At 36.8% G+C, this 17,433-nt stretch overlaps 6 protein-coding genes across 26 annotated transcripts in view; 3 read left to right on the top strand and 3 right to left on the bottom strand.

Moving 5' to 3' along the window:
* On the top strand, nt 1-3,448 carry LOC117610800 (18S rRNA (guanine-N(7))-methyltransferase). The gene is made up of 5 exons (XM_034338628.2): nt 1-208; nt 274-311; nt 398-576; nt 649-1,075; nt 1,144-3,448. The coding sequence occupies exons 1-5, from the start codon at nt 170-172 to the stop codon at nt 1,286-1,288; spliced, it is 828 nt and encodes a 275-aa protein (XP_034194519.2). The 5' UTR covers nt 1-169; the 3' UTR covers nt 1,289-3,448.
* Nucleotides 1,279-2,529, bottom strand: mRpL46 (mitochondrial ribosomal protein L46). Its single transcript, XM_034338629.2, has 4 exons — nt 2,390-2,529; nt 1,926-2,270; nt 1,714-1,853; nt 1,279-1,637 (listed from the first exon to the last, which is right to left on the bottom strand). The coding sequence occupies exons 1-4, from the start codon at nt 2,445-2,447 to the stop codon at nt 1,365-1,367; spliced, it is 816 nt and encodes a 271-aa protein (XP_034194520.1). The 5' UTR covers nt 2,448-2,529; the 3' UTR covers nt 1,279-1,364.
* Vta1 (vesicle trafficking 1) lies at nt 3,286-5,799 on the top strand. The gene is made up of 5 exons (XM_034338627.2): nt 3,286-3,444; nt 3,625-3,853; nt 3,921-4,355; nt 4,428-4,604; nt 4,678-5,799. Exons 2-5 carry the CDS (start codon nt 3,745-3,747, stop codon nt 4,827-4,829), a joined length of 873 nt encoding a protein of 290 aa, XP_034194518.1. The 5' UTR covers nt 3,286-3,444; nt 3,625-3,744; the 3' UTR covers nt 4,830-5,799.
* Nucleotides 4,997-7,906, bottom strand: LOC117610805 (putative acetylcholine receptor chaperone). Its single transcript, XM_034338636.2, has 4 exons — nt 7,771-7,906; nt 6,529-6,667; nt 6,333-6,439; nt 4,997-6,268 (listed from the first exon to the last, which is right to left on the bottom strand). The coding sequence occupies exons 1-4, from the start codon at nt 7,879-7,881 to the stop codon at nt 6,155-6,157; spliced, it is 471 nt and encodes a 156-aa protein (XP_034194527.2). The 5' UTR covers nt 7,882-7,906; the 3' UTR covers nt 4,997-6,154.
* cno (adherens junction formation factor afadin) overlaps nt 6,667-17,433 on the top strand; it is a 25,818-nt gene continuing 15,051 nt past the window's right edge. For 8 of the 20 annotated variants that reach the window (XR_013065219.1, XM_034338584.2, XM_034338591.2 and 5 more), the window contains exons 1-4: nt 16,204-16,354; nt 16,580-16,691; nt 16,785-16,977; nt 17,085-17,369. Coding sequence is in view for 19 of the 20 variants with exons in the window: in XM_034338584.2 (XP_034194475.2) it covers nt 16,218-16,354; nt 16,580-16,691; nt 16,785-16,977; nt 17,085-17,369 (727 nt within the window). In the remaining variant the exon portion in view is untranslated. Of the gene's footprint in view, nt 7,642-7,886; nt 8,030-12,342; nt 12,430-12,621; nt 12,993-13,999; nt 14,952-15,411; nt 15,583-16,203; nt 16,476-16,579; nt 16,692-16,758; nt 16,978-17,084; nt 17,370-17,433 lie in introns of those variants that run through there. The other 12 variants (XM_076693195.1, XM_034338597.2, XM_034338593.2 and 9 more) reach the window with 11 other exon arrangements.
* Nucleotides 8,326-12,213, bottom strand: FLASH (FLICE-associated huge protein). Of its 2 annotated transcripts, none has more exons than XM_034338615.2 (3): nt 12,012-12,213; nt 11,703-11,803; nt 8,326-11,635 (listed from the first exon to the last, which is right to left on the bottom strand). In XM_034338615.2, exons 1-3 carry the CDS (start codon nt 12,072-12,074, stop codon nt 8,866-8,868), a joined length of 2,934 nt encoding a protein of 977 aa, XP_034194506.2. In that variant the 5' UTR covers nt 12,075-12,213; the 3' UTR covers nt 8,326-8,865. The 2 variants fall into 2 exon arrangements, with proteins under 2 accessions (XP_034194506.2, XP_034194505.2); XM_034338614.2 differs by having other exon boundaries at nt 8,334-11,635; nt 11,703-11,896; nt 12,012-12,195.

Here is a 17,433-nt window from a genome sequence, read left to right on the forward strand (position 1 = left end):
AGGGGAATGGATAGGAGCGAAAGGAAAGAAACCTGAAACGAGGTTAGATAGATGTTTATAGCACGTTTTAACACGAACAGAGCGACATGTATAAACTCGTTATCTAGGAAGGTTTTATTCTCTAATTTTGCAAAGGCAATTTTGATAAAAAACAACAAAAAGATACAAAATGTCGAGAAGACCAGAACATTTAGCCCCACCCGAAGTGGTAAGCATTAATTCATTTAATCAACCATGTTACGATTCTTATGTATTCTCCTTTTTTTTTTATAGTTTTACGATGAATCCGAAGCTCGAAAGTACACACAAAAGTAAGTTTTTATTAAAAAAAATCTTACACATGCTTGATATTTGCACTTTTTATTGATCTTCAAATCTTGGAATTCCAATTCCACAGTTCTAGAATGATAGACATACAAGAACAAATGTGTACACGTGCCTTAGAACTTCTTCTGCTACCAGAGGACCAAACATTTTTACTCTTAGACATTGGCTGTGGTTCTGGCTTAAGCGGCAGTGTAATCGAAGAACACGGACATGTGTGGATTGGAATTGATATATCTCCTGCAATGCTAGGCAAGGATGTTGCATCAAATTCACTTGTTATTTGTTTCTAATCATTTTCAATTGCTATCATTATGTTTACAGGAGTAGCTTTGGAAAGAGAAGTAGATGGAGACTTAATTTTAGGAGATATGGGTCAAGGAATACCATTTAAAGCAGGTACCTTTGATGGAGCAATTAGTATTTCTGCACTACAGTGGTTATGCAATGCTGATAAAAGTTCTCATGATCCATCAAAACGCCTGTATAAATTCTTTTCCACCTTGTTCTCCTGTTTGTCAAGATCTGCTAGAGCAGTGTTTCAGTTTTATCCTGAAAACAGTGAACAAATCCAACTAGTTACAACACAGGCCACAAGAGCAGGATTTTATGGTGGTGTAGTTGTAGATTTTCCAAACAGTACCAAAGCAAAAAAGTATTTTTTAGTCTTAATGACCGGTGGACCTGCTGTTCTTCCACGAGCTTTAGACGTTAACGACGTCGAAACAGCCATCCCATATGCATCTAGAAGGTCTGCTTTTTAAATTGGATCGAAATTTTGGACTTGTAATTGTGTAACGTTTCCTTCCCTATTTTTAGAGATCAGTTAAGAAAAATCAGAGGCAAACCTCTGAAGAAGAGCAGAGACTGGATTCTTGAGAAAAAGGAAAGGAGACGAAAGCAAGGAAAGAAAGTATCGAACGATACAAAATATACCGGAAGAAGAAGAAGATGTAAATTTTAACATCGATTTATTCTTATACATCTTTAAATTTTTCTAAACATACACGCGTATAAATTACAATAGCTTGCATTATAACTTAATCAGGAATCAAGAATTGGGACAAACTTCTGTGAACACCAGGATGTACTGTTTTCTCTAATTCTTCTCGATCTAACCAACAGTGCTTTACATTACTAGAAATATCACCGTTTATATACTTTGCCAGAAAATAGAAAACTTTTGCTCCATGTTTTCCTTCTGTTCGTATACTTTTAGGGTATTTATATTTATAAAATCCTATTGGAGCATTACCATAAAACTGTACTTTTACATTATCTCCACAAAGTTCTTGCAAACTTCTATGAGCAGTCTGAAACAATAAGAGACCATTAATGTTGTATTGATAATGGTAATCAGAAAGATGAGAAACTTATGATAAAGATTACCTGTATCATAGTTTCTCTATCTTGCCTTATGCTTTGAGGAGGAATCCAAAAGTTGTTGTCACCAACTTTCTGTTCTACTAGTAATAACAGATTTTTATCTAGCTTACGTCTCAATGATACAATCACCTTATCTTCAGCTTCTATAATACATCACAATTTTAGGATTCATTTTAAGATCAGTCATTTTAACAGATAAAATCAAATATTTATACCATTTTCCCTGGGTGCAAATTCAAAGTTCTTTAATTCCTCTTCCCAAAGATCTTCAAAGTCTTCTGCTGTTTGAATAACAAGCACTTCTTTCTCCCAATCAACTTGTTTTTCTTTTAGCTTTTTTTCCTTCTCTTTTTGTAACTCAAAATTTGACAACAGGCTATTTTCAAATTCCATCTGTCGTAACACCTTTTGATACCGTATTTCTATATCTTTCATCGGTTTTGTTATTACCGGATGACGTTCTAAACAAACGGCACTTATTAAATCCCATTTGTTGTCTGTGATAATAACGTCCTGTTCCGAAAATGCTCGAGATATAACCTTTGACGCGGATGGAATTCCTGTATGAAAGTTTTTAGGTGATTATTCGTACTTTACAACTAAGGAATAACAATGTTCAATTAGTTTATATAAAATCAAGATTAGTACATACAAATAAAATAGGAAATTTACAATTTACCTGTCGTTAGTAACGATGAGCTATTTAATGTATGCAATGTTACAAGTTTCCTGAACATTATCGTACACTCAATTATTTTACCATTTAAATATGTACAAAGTATCGGTTCTCATATGATGATAGAAATTAAAGTATTCACGTTTAAATAGGAGAGAACCGTGTTCTTTGATGTTTATAATATACATATATACATATACCGCAGTTCACCAGAGTCCATAACTGCGACGCGCAGGTTGGAAGATGGTGGGGGAACGCAGCGAGCTCTCTGCTAATCGCTTTCCACTTCGTTTGGGAGTATCGCCAATCAGGGCGAAGATGCGTACTGGAGATGCGCAAAGAACGAAAACTGGTCTTTTCGCAGTTATGGACTCTGGTGAACTGCGGTATACATACAGCTACTGATTCTATTAGTTCGATAATAACAACTCAAGATTTTGTTGTAAATTCTTCCATAGAGTCCATAGCTCGATGGGTTCTTCTGATCGTAGCGATCATTGTAACAAAGTTCATTGCTAAAATTGAACTGTATCGTTGTTCCCGTGTTTCAATGAAAAAGCGAAAACTTAATTCGCTTTTAAACTAAATGTAATTTAATATAAAAAATAGTGTTAAACAGCATTCATAATATGCGCGTAATTTTCAAAAAACCTCGCCAGCATTTACTGATTTTGAGACCGCAAAACCGATTAGCTGGTAAAATTCTTGTCGCGTTTTCATGATTTATACAGATTTTTCTTGAGTTTCCGGAAGATCAGAAAAGTTAAAAAAAATTTATTTCGCATAAATATATTAACACGAGCGATATTTTAATATTGAAGTTAATATATCAAGAAGAAGAAACTGAAAATACACATACTATACAGTATGCGCTCTGTCATAATATTGTCAATTTTGTCACAAGTTAACACTCGCAAGCGCAAGTGATACGATTTCGCTAAAGCGTAATATATATATAGGTAATCTATAATATACAGAAAAGTTGACAGATATTTATAGAAGAGCAATAATATTCTACATAAATACAAGATAATCATATTTAATCGCTACAAGAAGAGGTTAGTTCTCATCGATCTAATAGTTTGTCAATTTCTGCGTAAACGAATTCAAAGAAACACTTACATATTCCTCTTATTATTATTATCATTATTATTGAATTATCTGTCGCGATGTAATACAAGTTTTTTCTTTTATCTTGATTAATCAGTCTTTATTAATTTGATGGCAATTATTTACAGGATAAATAATATTACATTTGCATTTAGACAGAATGCAATCATAATATAGTAATTATTAAAGTAAAGAGTGGAAGAAAGAAGAGAAAAGAGAATTTATTTAGGTAATATCAATCTGTCATCATGGTTGGACCTGATTTACCAGAAATTCCAGCATCTTTGAAAACTATACAACAGTACTTGAAAATAGCAGCAACCCATGATCAACGCGATCCTGTAGTTAGTTATTGGTGTACGTATTTATTTTTCATTTATTCTATAGTAGAAGAAACATTAGTCAATTTAGTTGCTTGTCCTAGGTCGTTTATACGCGCTCCAAACGGGTTTGAAACTTTCAACAAAGAGCCCAAAAGAGACAAACTTTCTAATGAAATTAATGGACTGGTTAGAAACGACTAAAAAAGAGTTGCGGGACAACGAAGCTATCACGAACGATGTTGCCGCACAGGCACATCTCGAAAATTGGGCATTGAAGCTTTTCCTTTACGCGGATAAAAATGATAGAGAGGGCAATTTTGGCAAGAATATAATACAAAGCTTTTTCACCGCTGGATTACTGTACGACGTATTAACTACTTTCGGTGAATTGACCGAGGAAGCTGCGCAAAATAGAAAATACGCGAAATGGAAAGCGGCGTACATTCACAATTGTTTGAAAAACAATGAAACACCTGTACCAGGACCGATGCCAGATGACGCTGAAAATGTTGATTTTGATAGTAATGCAAGTCCAGGTAAGAAGGATTGTGTATAGACACTCTTAATTTATTTTATTTTTTTATTACTTTTTTTTGCAACAAATTCAGATAGTGGTGAAACAACAACGAAACCAAAAGGAGACGAAACACCATCACGTTCGAACGAGTTGATCGATATTCATGATAATGATTCGTCTAGCGAGGTACCCGATAGGAGTAACAAAGGAAACGTTGGACAGTGGTCCTCTGAAGATAAAGATTATAATGTGGCGATGAAAACAGAAGGTAAATCGATGAAATGTAATTCGGTTGATTCGACCTACTATTATTTGTATCGTTAAACTGGTATGTTCGTTAGGAGGAGTTGATTTGTCCGTAGAAGATATAAGTAAAGCACAAAAATTAATCAAGTGGGCCGGAAGTGCTTTGAATTACGACGATGTGCCTACAGCTATACTAAATCTTCAGAAGGCTCTATGTCTTTTAAGGACTGGCCAAGAAGAGGCATGATGGAAAACATGATTGAATATATTGTATCTCTTTCGACGCTTTATAACTTTAGCAGCAAATTATTCTAACTCCAAGTTCACGAAACAGCATCGACTAGTATCGCGTGAAGACAGTAACATAAATATGAGAATATGAAAATATGCGAAAATATTTAACTGATGCGAAAGTAAAAATAATAAGTTATTTATTGAATTGTTTACATCATTGCAGCCACGCCGAACATATTAAAGGTATTTTTTAAATATCATGTTATTTTGTTTTATGTAAAATCGGCGTTCGTATTTAAACTTGTTATTACTGAAATGTATCGTCGAAACTGAGTAGCACAATGTGAGTGCACGTTTACAGATTCGTGGTAAAACTGTAATATCTTCTTTCGCTTATACTTATAAAGAATGGTATCGAGAAATCTACAATGGATTTTGGTCAAAGTAAAAACCGATAATCACATTGGAGGGAGGGGAGGTTCTGTTGTATCTAGATTTACAATGTATACGCGTTTCAATATTCAGTTCCATATTTTCACGTGCATGTACGTTTAAGGCATACACCGTTGGTAGGTGAGACTTGTAGATCATTCAACGAGGTCTCGTTGGATGGACTACAGGTAACAACATTCATAACGCACATACGTATATATATGGTATTGTTCTTATGTTTTAAACGTGAGCGTATTTTCAATTTGTCAATTTTTATTTCACGTTCTTACGTGTAATTTCGTTCGATATCCTTATTTTCCCGTTGCTTTCTAATTACGTCTGATTTACGTCTGATTTACGTCTGATTTATGTCGATTCATAAACTGAACGTTAAAGATAAATGCGATTGGATAAATTTGGAGGAAACGCGCGGATAATACGTACATAAATAGAAGATAGCAACGGGAAAACAAGAGCGTACGCGTGTGCGTTATAATGTTGATACCGTTAATTATTATCTAAGGACATAATGTTACATCTTAACACGATATCAAGAAGAACACATTAATTCGAGTGGCAGTTAATAATTACCTTGTGCTTGAGCTAATAATGTGTTTTGCACGACCCTCGGTTGCTTGTTCGCTCGATCGGAGCGATATTAATTCTTTACCGATTGAAAAAAGAATTTCTTGCATAAAACAGGCTAACACAGGTGCTTCTAAACAAAGGAGATACGTAGGAAGGGTGATACGCGAGCCGTGAAAACTGAACGTGCAAATAAAAGATGCAAAAACCCGGAAGTTCGACTGGAACGAATTCTCGAAATATACAGGAATCGTTTAAAACGAAGAGGATTTTAATTTGTTTACTCTGCTCGATGATTACTTGTTAAACGAATTAAAAAATTCAGTCCTGTTTTTTAGATTTATCATCGACCCCGTTTGCCGTGACTGGTTGCACGTCATCTCGCCTAAGTTGCCAATCGATCACCAATCGTCCTGTCAGCATGAAGAAGAATACCTAAAAGAATGAACCGTCGTCATTTGTCTCGTAATGTTATTAAATCCCTTCACTTCGCTCTTACCAATGCTGGAGCAATCCTTTCAAATTTGTCGTTTACCATGTAATGAGAATACACGGCCATCAACATCAATAAGAGCAGAACCGTGTTTGATGCATTTTTTATTTTATCTGGAAAAAGATATGAAGAAGAAAAAAGAAAACGACGGTGAGACAAGTGGAAGATTAGCGGAAACTAGATATTGGTACAACTTCCTTACGACTCGGAACTATCGCCATTGCAAGTCCACAAATGATCTCGAGCGATCCGACAACTCTTCTGTACCATTTACTGGGTACCTTAAAATCCAGCGTGCCGGAAAGTGGGAATACCTTTGCGTATTTCACGTACTCCTTTCTCTGTAAACATACCGATACATACAAGACTAACTGTGACGTGTATGCGTAAACAAAAGGAGTTAGAAACGTGTTAGATGCTTTGGACGCGTTAAAAGAAAGAAAGAAAGAAAGAAAGAAAGAAAGAAGATTCTTGCGATTTCTTGGGCTGGTAAACATCGCAGGCTGGCACTCGGAGCGATATTTGGCCCGTCACCAAGACTGCTATGCCGATGCTGTTTTACTATAACTTGGAACATTGGGTAATAACGAGAGACAAAAATAATCTATTCACAAGGCGCGTCGAAGCGAGCGAATTAAATTCAATTTACATCGTACTCAGAAGGAATCTGAGATACTTTGAGCTTTGAGGAAATTAATGTTTCAAGCATGTCAGACGCATACGTTTTAAGGGAAAAGAACGATTTGATCGTTGGCCAAAAAGTTCGTAATAGCGCGCCATCAAATTATTCTAATCGTAAGAAGAGAACCTTGTTTCGATCGATCGATCGATCGAGGTAAAGAAATCTTTTATCATATTTGTATTTATCCATATCGTTATTGAGTTTACAAGAACGAAGAAAAAGAAAAGTGAAATAAAAAAAAATAGCGAAAAAGGTGGGAGGATAAACGCGTGTGCGTACGTACGCGTAGGAGCACGTGTCTTACGCATCGACGCGTACGTGCGTTTCTCGTTTGAATAGAAAACGATTGTCGATAGGGTAGTATGACCGTTTCGTATCAGAGAAAGACGAAAGATGTTTTGACAGGAGAAAATGGAAATCAGTGTACATACGCAGCGACAAAGAAAATACGAGGGAAGGAAGAACGATGAAAAGTTGACAGATTGTCAGGGAACGGATAAAGCATGGCTAGTAGCGCGATCAAGCATAAAGGAAACGCGTATTTTTCGCGGGAGGTCGCATGAATAACGAAACGGAACGAAACGAAACGAAACAAGGGACGAGATTCGAGATGAAAATTGGTCAAGGACGAGGGTAAGAAAAAAAAATTGAACAGCACCCACAGTGCTAATTATGGAATGAAATATGTACGGAAGAAGACAGGGTGAAAATCTATACATATGTTACATAATTGTAGAAAGATTGCATTCCGGTCTGACTCACCAAATCTTTGTGTAGATCCTTGCTAATGTGCGAAGTTAACTTCATCGTACCGACGAAAACAAAGAATATACCGAGAAGAACCGAGAGAGATTTTAGGACGATCGAACCCATAATTCGACAACAGTGCGAGACACAGTTGACGACAACGAACCGAACGCGTTGCTTGTACAGAAGAATCGATTCGATTCGGCCTCTAGACCGAAACGAACGTTGCGAGGATAGCAGCGAATTTCGTTGCGCGACTCGTAACACGCTCTTGGTAAGCTGTACTTCCTTTTAACTATACATATTTGCAGATTTCAGAAATTTATTCTCGCGAGCACTCTTAACAATTATTTTAATCTTATAGCGACGGCTCTGTGTATACCCCGACATCGATGTTCATCTTCTTTCTCTCTCTTTTCTCATCCATCTCTCCCTACCTTTCTTCTTCTCTCTCTCTCGGTTTTTCTCGGCTGGCTCCGACTGCGACAGCGCGCAGAGCGTCGCGACGCGTCGCGACGCGCTGAAAACGTGTCCTTCTGTCTTTCTCTTCTAATTGATAGGTATTCTAGAGGCATGCTAGTTCATGTAAAATCTATTAAATGGAACAGAGATGAAAAAATTCAAGTATTCGGATCAAAAAATTTCATTCTTTCTGAAAATTAACACTCGGGAATAATTAACAATTTTCGACGCCGTAAGATTGAAAAGATAACAACAACTTAATGATATGTCAATTTGACAAAGATACATTTTATGTACACGTACTGTACTCTCATTATTATATATTTATCTATATACACATACACACGCTATTTACATAAATTCATAGGAATCTTGCTTTTTGTATAATTTTCTACAAAAAGCAGCAGCAGCAGCAACAACGTGACAACGATGTCAAATGAAACGATATCAAATTAAATGCTGTTCTTGTTTGCCATTTAATTTGTGCGATTGTTTATTTATAAAAGGAAGGAAAGAGATCCAAATGCACAATTCTTGTTTATGTACAGTACAGTTGGTTATAGTAAGCTCTTCTTAGGATTTCTCTAGGTTCTCCCAAGATTTTAGAATAGATTACTCCCATATATGTACAGCGAATTAATGAAAGAATCAACTAATTTTTCTCGCCTCACGCTCGCTTATTCGCGGCTTTTTCAAAGGCGAATTACATTGTAGCGTCGTGCTGCCTGCAGTAATACGGTTGGATGAATTAGTCTCGTTAGTATCCTGTTTCTTATCGTTTATGAGAATAGTCATATTGGCATTGTTATCCGCTAAACACACAGGTTTCTTGCGACGAACGAATACAACTATTCTTCCTTGAACGTTCAACGAAGCACGTTTCGCTTTCGCATCGTCTCTTTTTCGAATCGACGACTTTTTCGGCAATTCGTTCGATTCATTCTTCTTTCCTTCTGCTCCGCGTTCTTTCTTCGTTTGCTCCACTTTTGTTGCAACGGTTGCATTTAAAGAATGTTCCTTTTCTTTATTTTCAACAGTCGCCAGTTGGTTTTGATTAATTTTCTGTTCATTATTGTCATTATTGCGATGATCGGGGAGGTGACTGTTTCGAATATCGTCTTTATTGTCATCAGGCATGATAGTAATTTTATCATCGTTAACGACAGTTTTCTTGGACGATTCTAATGAACTGGTGGAAGGAGTGCACGGCGACTTGCTGCCAAGAACAGAAAGAAGATCCTCCTTTGCGACAGTCTCAATCTGACAATTTACTTTAGATTGATCTCCCGATACTTCCGTCGTTTTGTTAAATAAACAGGTGTCCATGGAATTTACAGTCAGCCCGGAATTTACAGGAACCTCGTCTTTCGACTCTCTTGCTTGCGCCTTCGCATCATCAACGTTTGCGAAAAACTCCTCGCCTTCAGAAATACTGGAACATGTATTCTCCGATTTGGACAGTTGTTTCTTTTCGTTCATTATAGACTTTTCTTCGATATCTCTTTCTGATATCAACATTTTCTCGTCTAGGGTTGAACATACTGTTTCCAACATAGTTTCACACGTTTTCTTAGAATCTGGATCATTGGAAGCGAGTTCACGAATAAACTTCTCAATGTTTTCAACATTTTCCACGCCTTCGTTAACTTCTAGATTTGATACCGTGTGCTCTTGTTTCATCAAAGGACATTCTAAACCATTATCAATAGAAATTTTCGGTTCCTCAACCAATTCGTTCTTTACGTCTTTATTAATCGAAGAAGAAACATCGGATAATTCTCTATTATCTTCCTCGTTTCCTTCGTCTTTCAATTTCTTTCGTTTATCCCTTTTCTCCGGACTATCCGCTAACTCACCCTCTTCCAGACAAGTTACCGACTTCTTTGATTCCTTCGCGCGCTTCTCCGATTCTTTGGAGTATTTAAGCTCCTTGTTTTCCTCGTCAATTCGTTCAATTTGCACAATTACGGAATAATTGTCCTTTTTGCTGTTCCGTTTCAAAATTTCTTTTGTACGTTCTCTAGGTCTTTCTATATTGATCCTCTGTAACTCGTTGTACACGTTTTGCTTTTCTCGTTCCAATTTAGCTATTCTATCGGTGCTTCTCAATCTTCGACCGCCGTATTCTTCGTAATGATTATTCTTTTTCAAGCTGTTTGTTTTTCGGTCAATCGAGTTTCGTTCGACATTCGTACGTTTCTTAATATCCCGTGTACCGCACAATTCCTTGTTAACAGATTTCAATTTTTCTGCACCGGGACCTCGGTAATCGTAATGTTTTTCAAATCTGTCTCCATAATTGGAGTGCTTGACACGCTGACCACGGCCGTACCTTCCTTCTGGACTTTTGGCGTACGGTGTCGCTTCTTTGACATAAAATGATCGGTGATCAATAATGGTAGTCGCGTAACGATCTTCTCTTTGTCTGGTACGGCGATGTTCTACGACATTTCGATGAGTGTCCCTCTTAAAAGTCTCCAGACACCGATCATCCGTGTTTCTCTCGTCCGGTCGAAACGTGTAATTTTCAGTGGACTGCATTTGACGTTTCGAAAAGCGTTTGTCCATAATTCTATCGTTACATGACGCGTCGTTGTTCTTTCTTGATACCTTCCTGCTCTCCTTTTTATTCGAGTCGTCCGTGACAAAAGGTTCACATTTTTTAACTTTTGTAGTCGGATCAAAAGTGTATCCTGTATCCGAACTCTTTGGGCTTTCGTTTCGTTTTTCATTAATATTACTGAACAACTCGATTGTCGTACATTTCGATACGTTTTCTTTTTTTGTTGATTCCGTCAAACACTTTTTCTCCTCAAGTTTTATTCGTTTCACGGGAAGGTGTTCGTTCGTTTCTTCAACTGTTCTTTTTCTTGTAAATTTTGCACTTGTTACTGGCATTTGTTCTATCTTAATATCTATCTTATTTTTATCGTCCAGTTCAGAATCTGTTGCTGTAATTTTTGGTGTTGTTAAAGGGCTCTTTGTACATTCTTGTTCTGTCAATTGTACGACCGTAGAAGGCTGAACATTTTGGATTTTGGAGAGATTAGTACTAGTAAAGGAACCATTTTCTTTATCGCTTTCACCTATATATTTTTCTGTCCTTGCTTCAACACTGCTGCTATCATTATTATTACTATTAGTATTACTATTCAGTTTTTCTTTCTTTTCCAGATTTTGCTCGTCTATAATCCTTTTTCGCAATCGTTCGCCAAATACTGTAATAGGAGTCAAAGTAGACTTCTTTTGCTGTTCTTTGATCTGGTTGCATTGTAAATCTGTGACCAATGTTTCAAACTTGGTTTCCTGGGGAGGAAGGCAAAAACCAGTTGGTTTGTAATTTCGTACAGTAGAATTACGAACGACACTTTCGTTAACTCTGGAATGTACCCCTCTCTTAAATGTTACATCGTCCAACCTGTATAATTATACCAACATTTACTGAGTAATCGGAAAAAAAATCTCCAATCTTCACGCATACTTACTTTTTTCTTAGATCATTTATCACCATGTCTTTTCGTGCAATTTCTCCTTTCGCAGTTTTCAATAAGGAAAGTAAATTGAGTTCCAAATTTTCATTAAGTTTCTGAAAATTTTCCAACTTTATTGTGAGCTCTGCGATCTGTTTCTTTAATTCAATCTGTTCGGGTGGAATATCTTTCTCGTTATTTCCTACGGACTGAAGCAGTATAACGAATTAAACTTGAAGCGCGAAACTCGTTCGATGTTGCAAAGGGAAACATAACCTGGTTGCATATAATGAACCATACTTGTATCTCATAATAAATACGTACATTTTCATTAGGTTTCGTTTCAAAACTTGGCAAATCTTCGTAAATGTCGATATCATCCTCCATCCTTTTTATATCCCACGATACAAGTTTAGACGGAACATTCTCTTTTTGCTAACATGAGTATACTTCCAACGACCTTACTGCCCACCGCAGAGAACTTTAATTAAATCTCTCTACTGATATTGCATTCTGTAATCAAATCATCGTATTTCGTGTTATATTTTGGTATGTATTAAATCTTATTCGAACACAATGCAACAAACAATTGCTTAATATCAACTGATATCGACCTACATAATTAAAACTTGTTCTCATATATATAGAGAAACATCATCGATATATAAAACATGGCTGAAAGTAACTGCTACCGTAGAATGTAAAAAGTTTACAATTTCCTGTCGTCGGTAATTTTATTGAGGTATATTTTATCAATCAAATAAATTTGACGAATGGTTAATAAGGATATTTTATTTGTTGCATTTGTACGTCGTTACAATTTATTTTCATTTCGATGCTTCTTATTTTATTTGATCATTATAGCAAGGTTATAAAATTGATAAATTGTATTTTAAATGCCCTTGAAAATTGGTATTTGTTCTGTATTCTTTGTGTTTTTTAGTGCTCTCTACAGTGTGTCTTGTTTTTTTACGAGTTACGGTGAAATGTTACTGGTTCAGGATTTATTGTCTTTCGGATGAGCAAAGATGAAGCGACACCTGTTGGAATTGGTAGTTGTAATTAGACTGTTGAACATTTTACATTCGATTTGACTCGTATAAAAGTTTTCTATTTCTTTTCTTTTGTTTTTTTATTATTATTGCGTGTGTCTTTAAATTTGTGTGTTTCTTTGCGCATTTTGGTACATGGGCGCGAAATAAAAATACCAAAGCGCGAATAAAAAATTGCAAGTGTTAATGGAAAAGCGGAGAATAGGAGGAAAGGGAAGACAAGGGATGTTTGCGTGTTACGATAGCTATAGGGGTAAGGTGCTTTCTGTATAGCTTTTATGAATTTCTCCCAAGCTTGCCTTTTTCTGTAAACGTAGCCCTGAAAAAGAGTTTTCTTTGAACGTTCCTAAACGTTGCTTCAATAATAAAACGGTTAAAGCTGCAATCGTTACGATGTTCACTGTGTATCGTGTATCGTGTATCGCGTATAGTATACACGTACATACAATATGCGTGTGAAAGCAATTGTCTCTCTTTAAATGATACCTGATGGGTATTGTCTTCTATCTATATTTATAAATCTTTAAGAAGAGTTATCGATACCCTATAGAACCAAGTGGAGAAAACTTGAAACTTTTGAAAGAAGGGTTGGGTGTAAAAATCTAGTTGCGCGTACACATTTATTCGATATATTCATGTGAACGAAATAAGCAGGAAACGGTTAGTTAAGGGTAATAAAGTCGATGAAGCTGCTTGATAACTCGGCGGTGTAGTATTGTGTTAGATGGTTAAATATATGTCGCGCGAACAGCATTTTTAGAGTATGGTTATCGTGTGTTGGGCGTCACGCATCATGATTTACGCGAAAGTTTGATATAAATATCATTTAATTAAAACCTTGCGTTGGAATAATATTCAAAGAAGGCCAATGTATTTCGATCGAATTTGTTTTTCTCTTGTTTCCGTGTTACAGTATAGAAAACGAAAACGTATTCCACTTGTTTGACCTAACGATGTAACGCATAATGAAGTTACCAGCGAAGCCGTACAACGAAAATTAGATTCCTTTCTACAACGAGTTTATATACACAAGCTATAACGATAAACGCTGTGTTTCATAAGCTAAAAGAGAGCAAATAAAAACCGTGAATTTATTTTGTACACTATATTAACAAGTATTTCTAGCCAGAGTTTCGATTTATTTAATGCTATTTCATTTACGTGTCAAAGTATAGTTTTCTATGTAACGGCCCCAACGAAATTGTAGTAAAGTAATATAATTATGACTGATCTCATTTGTATAGAAAAAGAAAATCTTTTTAGAGGTATAAGTGCTTATTTATCGTATTCAAATATCATGCGGAAAATGGGGAATGAAATGGAATTGAACGAGACGGAACGAAACGAAATGAAACGAAACGGAACGGAACGGAACGGAACGGAACGGAGTAGAACGAAATGAATCGGATCAGATCGGAGCAAGCTGTATCGTGGGGTATGGTAGTGAATAGCAAGAAAGGAAAGTAGGGGTAGAAATGGGTTGGAAAAAGAGGGAGAGAAAGAGAAAGAGATGTGGGGTCGGTAAAGAAAACGCTATAGTAAGAGATAATGTTTCTCCCACTCTTGAGGCCCAAGCTTTCCGAGTCCGTTTGCATCGGTCAGTTCGTTAGTAATTACGCGGCTGGAGATACGTTAGGATATACATAGTAGTTGATTGTGTGAATAAACGTTGGGTGTGGCGTTTGTTTTTAAAATGTTTAGTGCACGATTATCGATGGTTTATCCTTATGAGGATTAGTGTCGAAATACAGAAGAAGAAAAATGTTGGATTCCTACACGCAGTCGCAGGTTGAAGCAAGCTTGTGAACGTCTCGAAAGTATCCGCGCTAACGGGGCCCGTAACGCTAAAATCGAATACCTATAACATTTCTGTCTGTAATCATAGAAAAATGATTAATTTTCGACAGATTCTCAATTATCATACACTTTTACGGCATCGAGTTGATACGTTTAAAAGTTTACGTACATCTTATGCTTACAGAACTGTTAGTGCGTGGTTCTGAAAATTCATCGATACATGTTCAAGTGCAAAAAAGATCGTATTGTTTATTAACTTATTCGATGTATTATTTGTTCGTCAAATATTTTACGAACCGAGAAGTTTTTTTATTTTCCGTTCGGTAAAGTGTACAGTTTCATTTAGATCGTCCTTCGCTACTCCGTTCTTTTGCATTTCGTTCGTCTGCGTTGGAAGAATGACAGTCTCGGAAGAGTAAGTACGATGACGCATCAAAGTTTTCCTTGTCTTTTCTTTACACTTTGTAATTAATTATTTTTACTTTCATTTGATTTTTTTCTACATTTCATATTCGATAGTTTATACTCCGGTTTTCCTGTTTATATTTATCTAAATTATTTCTTTAAGAATAACCCTCGGTAACGCTACTTTACTACTTGCATTTAATTATGAATAGTGGAAATACGATTGATGGGACAGTAATAATTTTTAAGCAAAAACGCAACACGCTTTAAGTATTCCCTTTCAAAATAAAAAGGTCACGTTCCATCTTTTTGTACATACTTTAAGTATACTACGTTTGTAAGGTACATTTATCTTTATATCTTTTACGTTGCTTACTCACACACGGGTGTGAGCAGAGAGAGGGAGAGAGAGAGAGAACGAGAGAGAGAGAGAACATGATGAAATCATACTATAGGCGTGTTCTCGACAGGTAAAACGTTTCGCGCCAAGAACGATTGACTGTCGGGCAAGCATCTGGTACGAGAAGATCGGACAATCACGGCAAGTTGTAAGGATGTAGTATCGTGCGGAGGGTACTCGAGCGTGTTCGAATTACTCGAGCGCGCTTTTAAGGTTTTAAGACCGAACTCTGTCGAAGAAGGTAGGAATGTATGGTATGCGACTTGCTCGTTGAACGTGTTCCACTCCGAATTATCCCGATTTTATTCGACCATTGCCGAGGGGAACCGAGCGGAGCCGATCGGAACCGATTCAAACCGATCCCTTTTCCGACCACTCTGACAAAAGTTTCTTCGCTTTATAACTTGACTGAAATTTCTCTGAAACTCTTCTTTTAACCTTGATTTATCGCATTCTTAAAGGCCATTTATGTTCCGACCAACATATTATATTTATCTCGTTCTACTCGTTAGGTACGCAATCCCAACGCGTTAAGAGTAAACAGAAAATATCGGTAAGCTGTTTTCTTCGAGCAAGAAGCTTCGGAGTCTAGACGCTGCGTAATCTGTTGCATATGAATACTCATACCATGCGCGTGTAATCTGATAAGAAAATTTAAAAACACTAACACCCGCTATCGTGTTTTTCATCCTTCGATTCGAAACAATTGAATTTCAGACAAATGATAAAGACCAACGTTAGTGAAAGTGGCCATTTTATCGTTTTCGAACGTTTTGCGATCAAGCGTTAACTTTGAAAGTATGCGTGCGACATTTTTCTGCAACATCTGTAATGGATTTTCGTTGGATTTCTTTCGTTAAAGGTATTCGTGTATAAATGATGTACGAAAGAAGAAAATATTTAAACGAACAAGATGGTAGGATGAATCGATCGAAAGATACCGCGTATTTATCAGCTGAGAAAAGAAAACAACAGAACAAAAGAAAAGATACAGAGGATCAATGGAAAATAGTGTCAGTATAGTGTTTCCCAGACCCGGCTCTGAGATTTCGGGGGTTCGAGGCGAGCTCCGAAAAAGGGTCCCTTCACATATATGGCATATAAAAAAGTACCTCAAATAAAATTTATATTCAAGTAAACATTACTCTTCTCGCATTCTTAGACCCAAAATCGTCATATTGGGGCCCTGGTGTTTCCAAATACTGTAAATTTGTTTTTTTTTTTTTGTATATTTGCAGAATGGCCACGGAGCTGGCAAATAAGAAAGCTGAGCGCGAAGCTCTGCGTGGCGTAATTCAACAATGGAACGCCAATAGATTGGATCTGTTTGAACTTTCGGAACCGAACGAGGTAAAGCTTTTTTTTTTTTACGATTTAGCAGTTTCAAACATTTTCCGTCGCAACTTGTACGCTTTAGCTTTATCCATCTGATTTTGATTTTAGGATTTGGAGTTTCACGGTGTAATGAGATTTTATTTTCAAGACAGCGGTCAGAAAGTGGCGACAAAATGTATTAGGGTAGCATCAGATGCGACGAGTCAAGCGGTGATCGAAACTTTAATTGAAAAATTCCGTCCAGATATGCGAATGCTCTCGGTTCCGGAGTATGCGCTTTACGAAATACACGAAAACGGCGGTAAGCAGAGTAGAGGCAACCGGTTGATTCAAATAAAACGTTGAATCGACGTTAATTCAATTTTTCGATGTTTTGTTAATTATTTATTTGCGATTATTTTTGGGCAGACGAACGTAAACTCGGTCTGGATGAGAAACCACTGCTGGTGCAGCTAAATTGGCACATCGATGATCGAGAAGGACGTTTTCTGTTGAGGAGGATCGATGATAAGACGAACGCGCAAGGCGTAGGCTTCTCTTCTTCGGAGGGGTCCAGCTTTCGTAGAAAGCTGAGCAAACGGGAAAAGAAACAGATGAAGAAACAAGAAAAACTGAGTCGCCTAAAGAGTTTGGAACAAGAGGAAAACACAGTGCCCCTCGATCAGAATGGCGTGGCTGAAAAATTGTACACGGGTAGGCATAACGTTGTATGAAACGTTCAGCGTGTCGCTTAAGCAACAATGTTTGTTGGTTTTAG

Source organism: Osmia lignaria, chromosome 3 (assembly GCF_051020975.1).
Source record: "Osmia lignaria lignaria isolate PbOS001 chromosome 3, iyOsmLign1, whole genome shotgun sequence".
NCBI classification, from domain to species: Eukaryota; Metazoa; Arthropoda; class Insecta; order Hymenoptera; family Megachilidae; genus Osmia; species Osmia lignaria.

Bases quoted from the DNA above. Each gene is read 5' to 3' on its own strand.
- LOC117610800 (XM_034338628.2), top strand. From the start codon at position 170: ATGTCGAGAAGACCAGAACATTTAGCCCCACCCGAAGTG. The intron at 209-273 runs GTAAGCATTAAT...TTTTTTTTATAG, and splicing joins ATTTAGCCCCACCCGAAGTG to TTTTACGATGAATCCGAAGC. The intron at 577-648 runs GCAAGGATGTTG...TTATGTTTACAG, and splicing joins TATATCTCCTGCAATGCTAG to GAGTAGCTTTGGAAAGAGAA.
- mRpL46 (XM_034338629.2), bottom strand. From the start codon at position 2,447: ATGTTCAGGAAACTTGTAACATTGCATACATTAAATAGCTCATCGTTA. The intron at 2,271-2,389 runs GTAAATTGTAAA...ACTTTCATACAG, and splicing joins CTCATCGTTACTAACGACAG to GAATTCCATCCGCGTCAAAG. The intron at 1,638-1,713 runs GTAATCTTTATC...TTATTGTTTCAG, and splicing joins ATAGAGAAACTATGATACAG to ACTGCTCATAGAAGTTTGCA.
- Vta1 (XM_034338627.2), top strand. From the start codon at position 3,745: ATGGTTGGACCTGATTTACCAGAAATTCCAGCATCTTTGAAAACTATA. The intron at 4,356-4,427 runs GTAAGAAGGATT...CAACAAATTCAG, and splicing joins TGATAGTAATGCAAGTCCAG to ATAGTGGTGAAACAACAACG. The intron at 4,605-4,677 runs GTAAATCGATGA...TATGTTCGTTAG, and splicing joins TGTGGCGATGAAAACAGAAG to GAGGAGTTGATTTGTCCGTA.
- LOC117610805 (XM_034338636.2), bottom strand. From the start codon at position 7,881: ATGGGTTCGATCGTCCTAAAATCTCTCTCGGTTCTTCTCGGTATATTC. The intron at 6,668-7,770 runs GTGAGTCAGACC...GTATGTTTACAG, and splicing joins AGGATCTACACAAAGATTTG to AGAAAGGAGTACGTGAAATA. The intron at 6,440-6,528 runs GTAAGGAAGTTG...ATCTTTTTCCAG, and splicing joins AATGGCGATAGTTCCGAGTC to ATAAAATAAAAAATGCATCA.
- FLASH (XM_034338614.2), bottom strand. From the start codon at position 12,074: ATGGAGGATGATATCGACATTTACGAAGATTTGCCAAGTTTTGAAACG. The intron at 11,897-12,011 runs GTACGTATTTAT...ATACTGCTTCAG, and splicing joins AAACGAAACCTAATGAAAAT to TCCGTAGGAAATAACGAGAA. The intron at 11,636-11,702 runs GTAAGTATGCGT...ATAATTATACAG, and splicing joins ATAAATGATCTAAGAAAAAA to GTTGGACGATGTAACATTTA.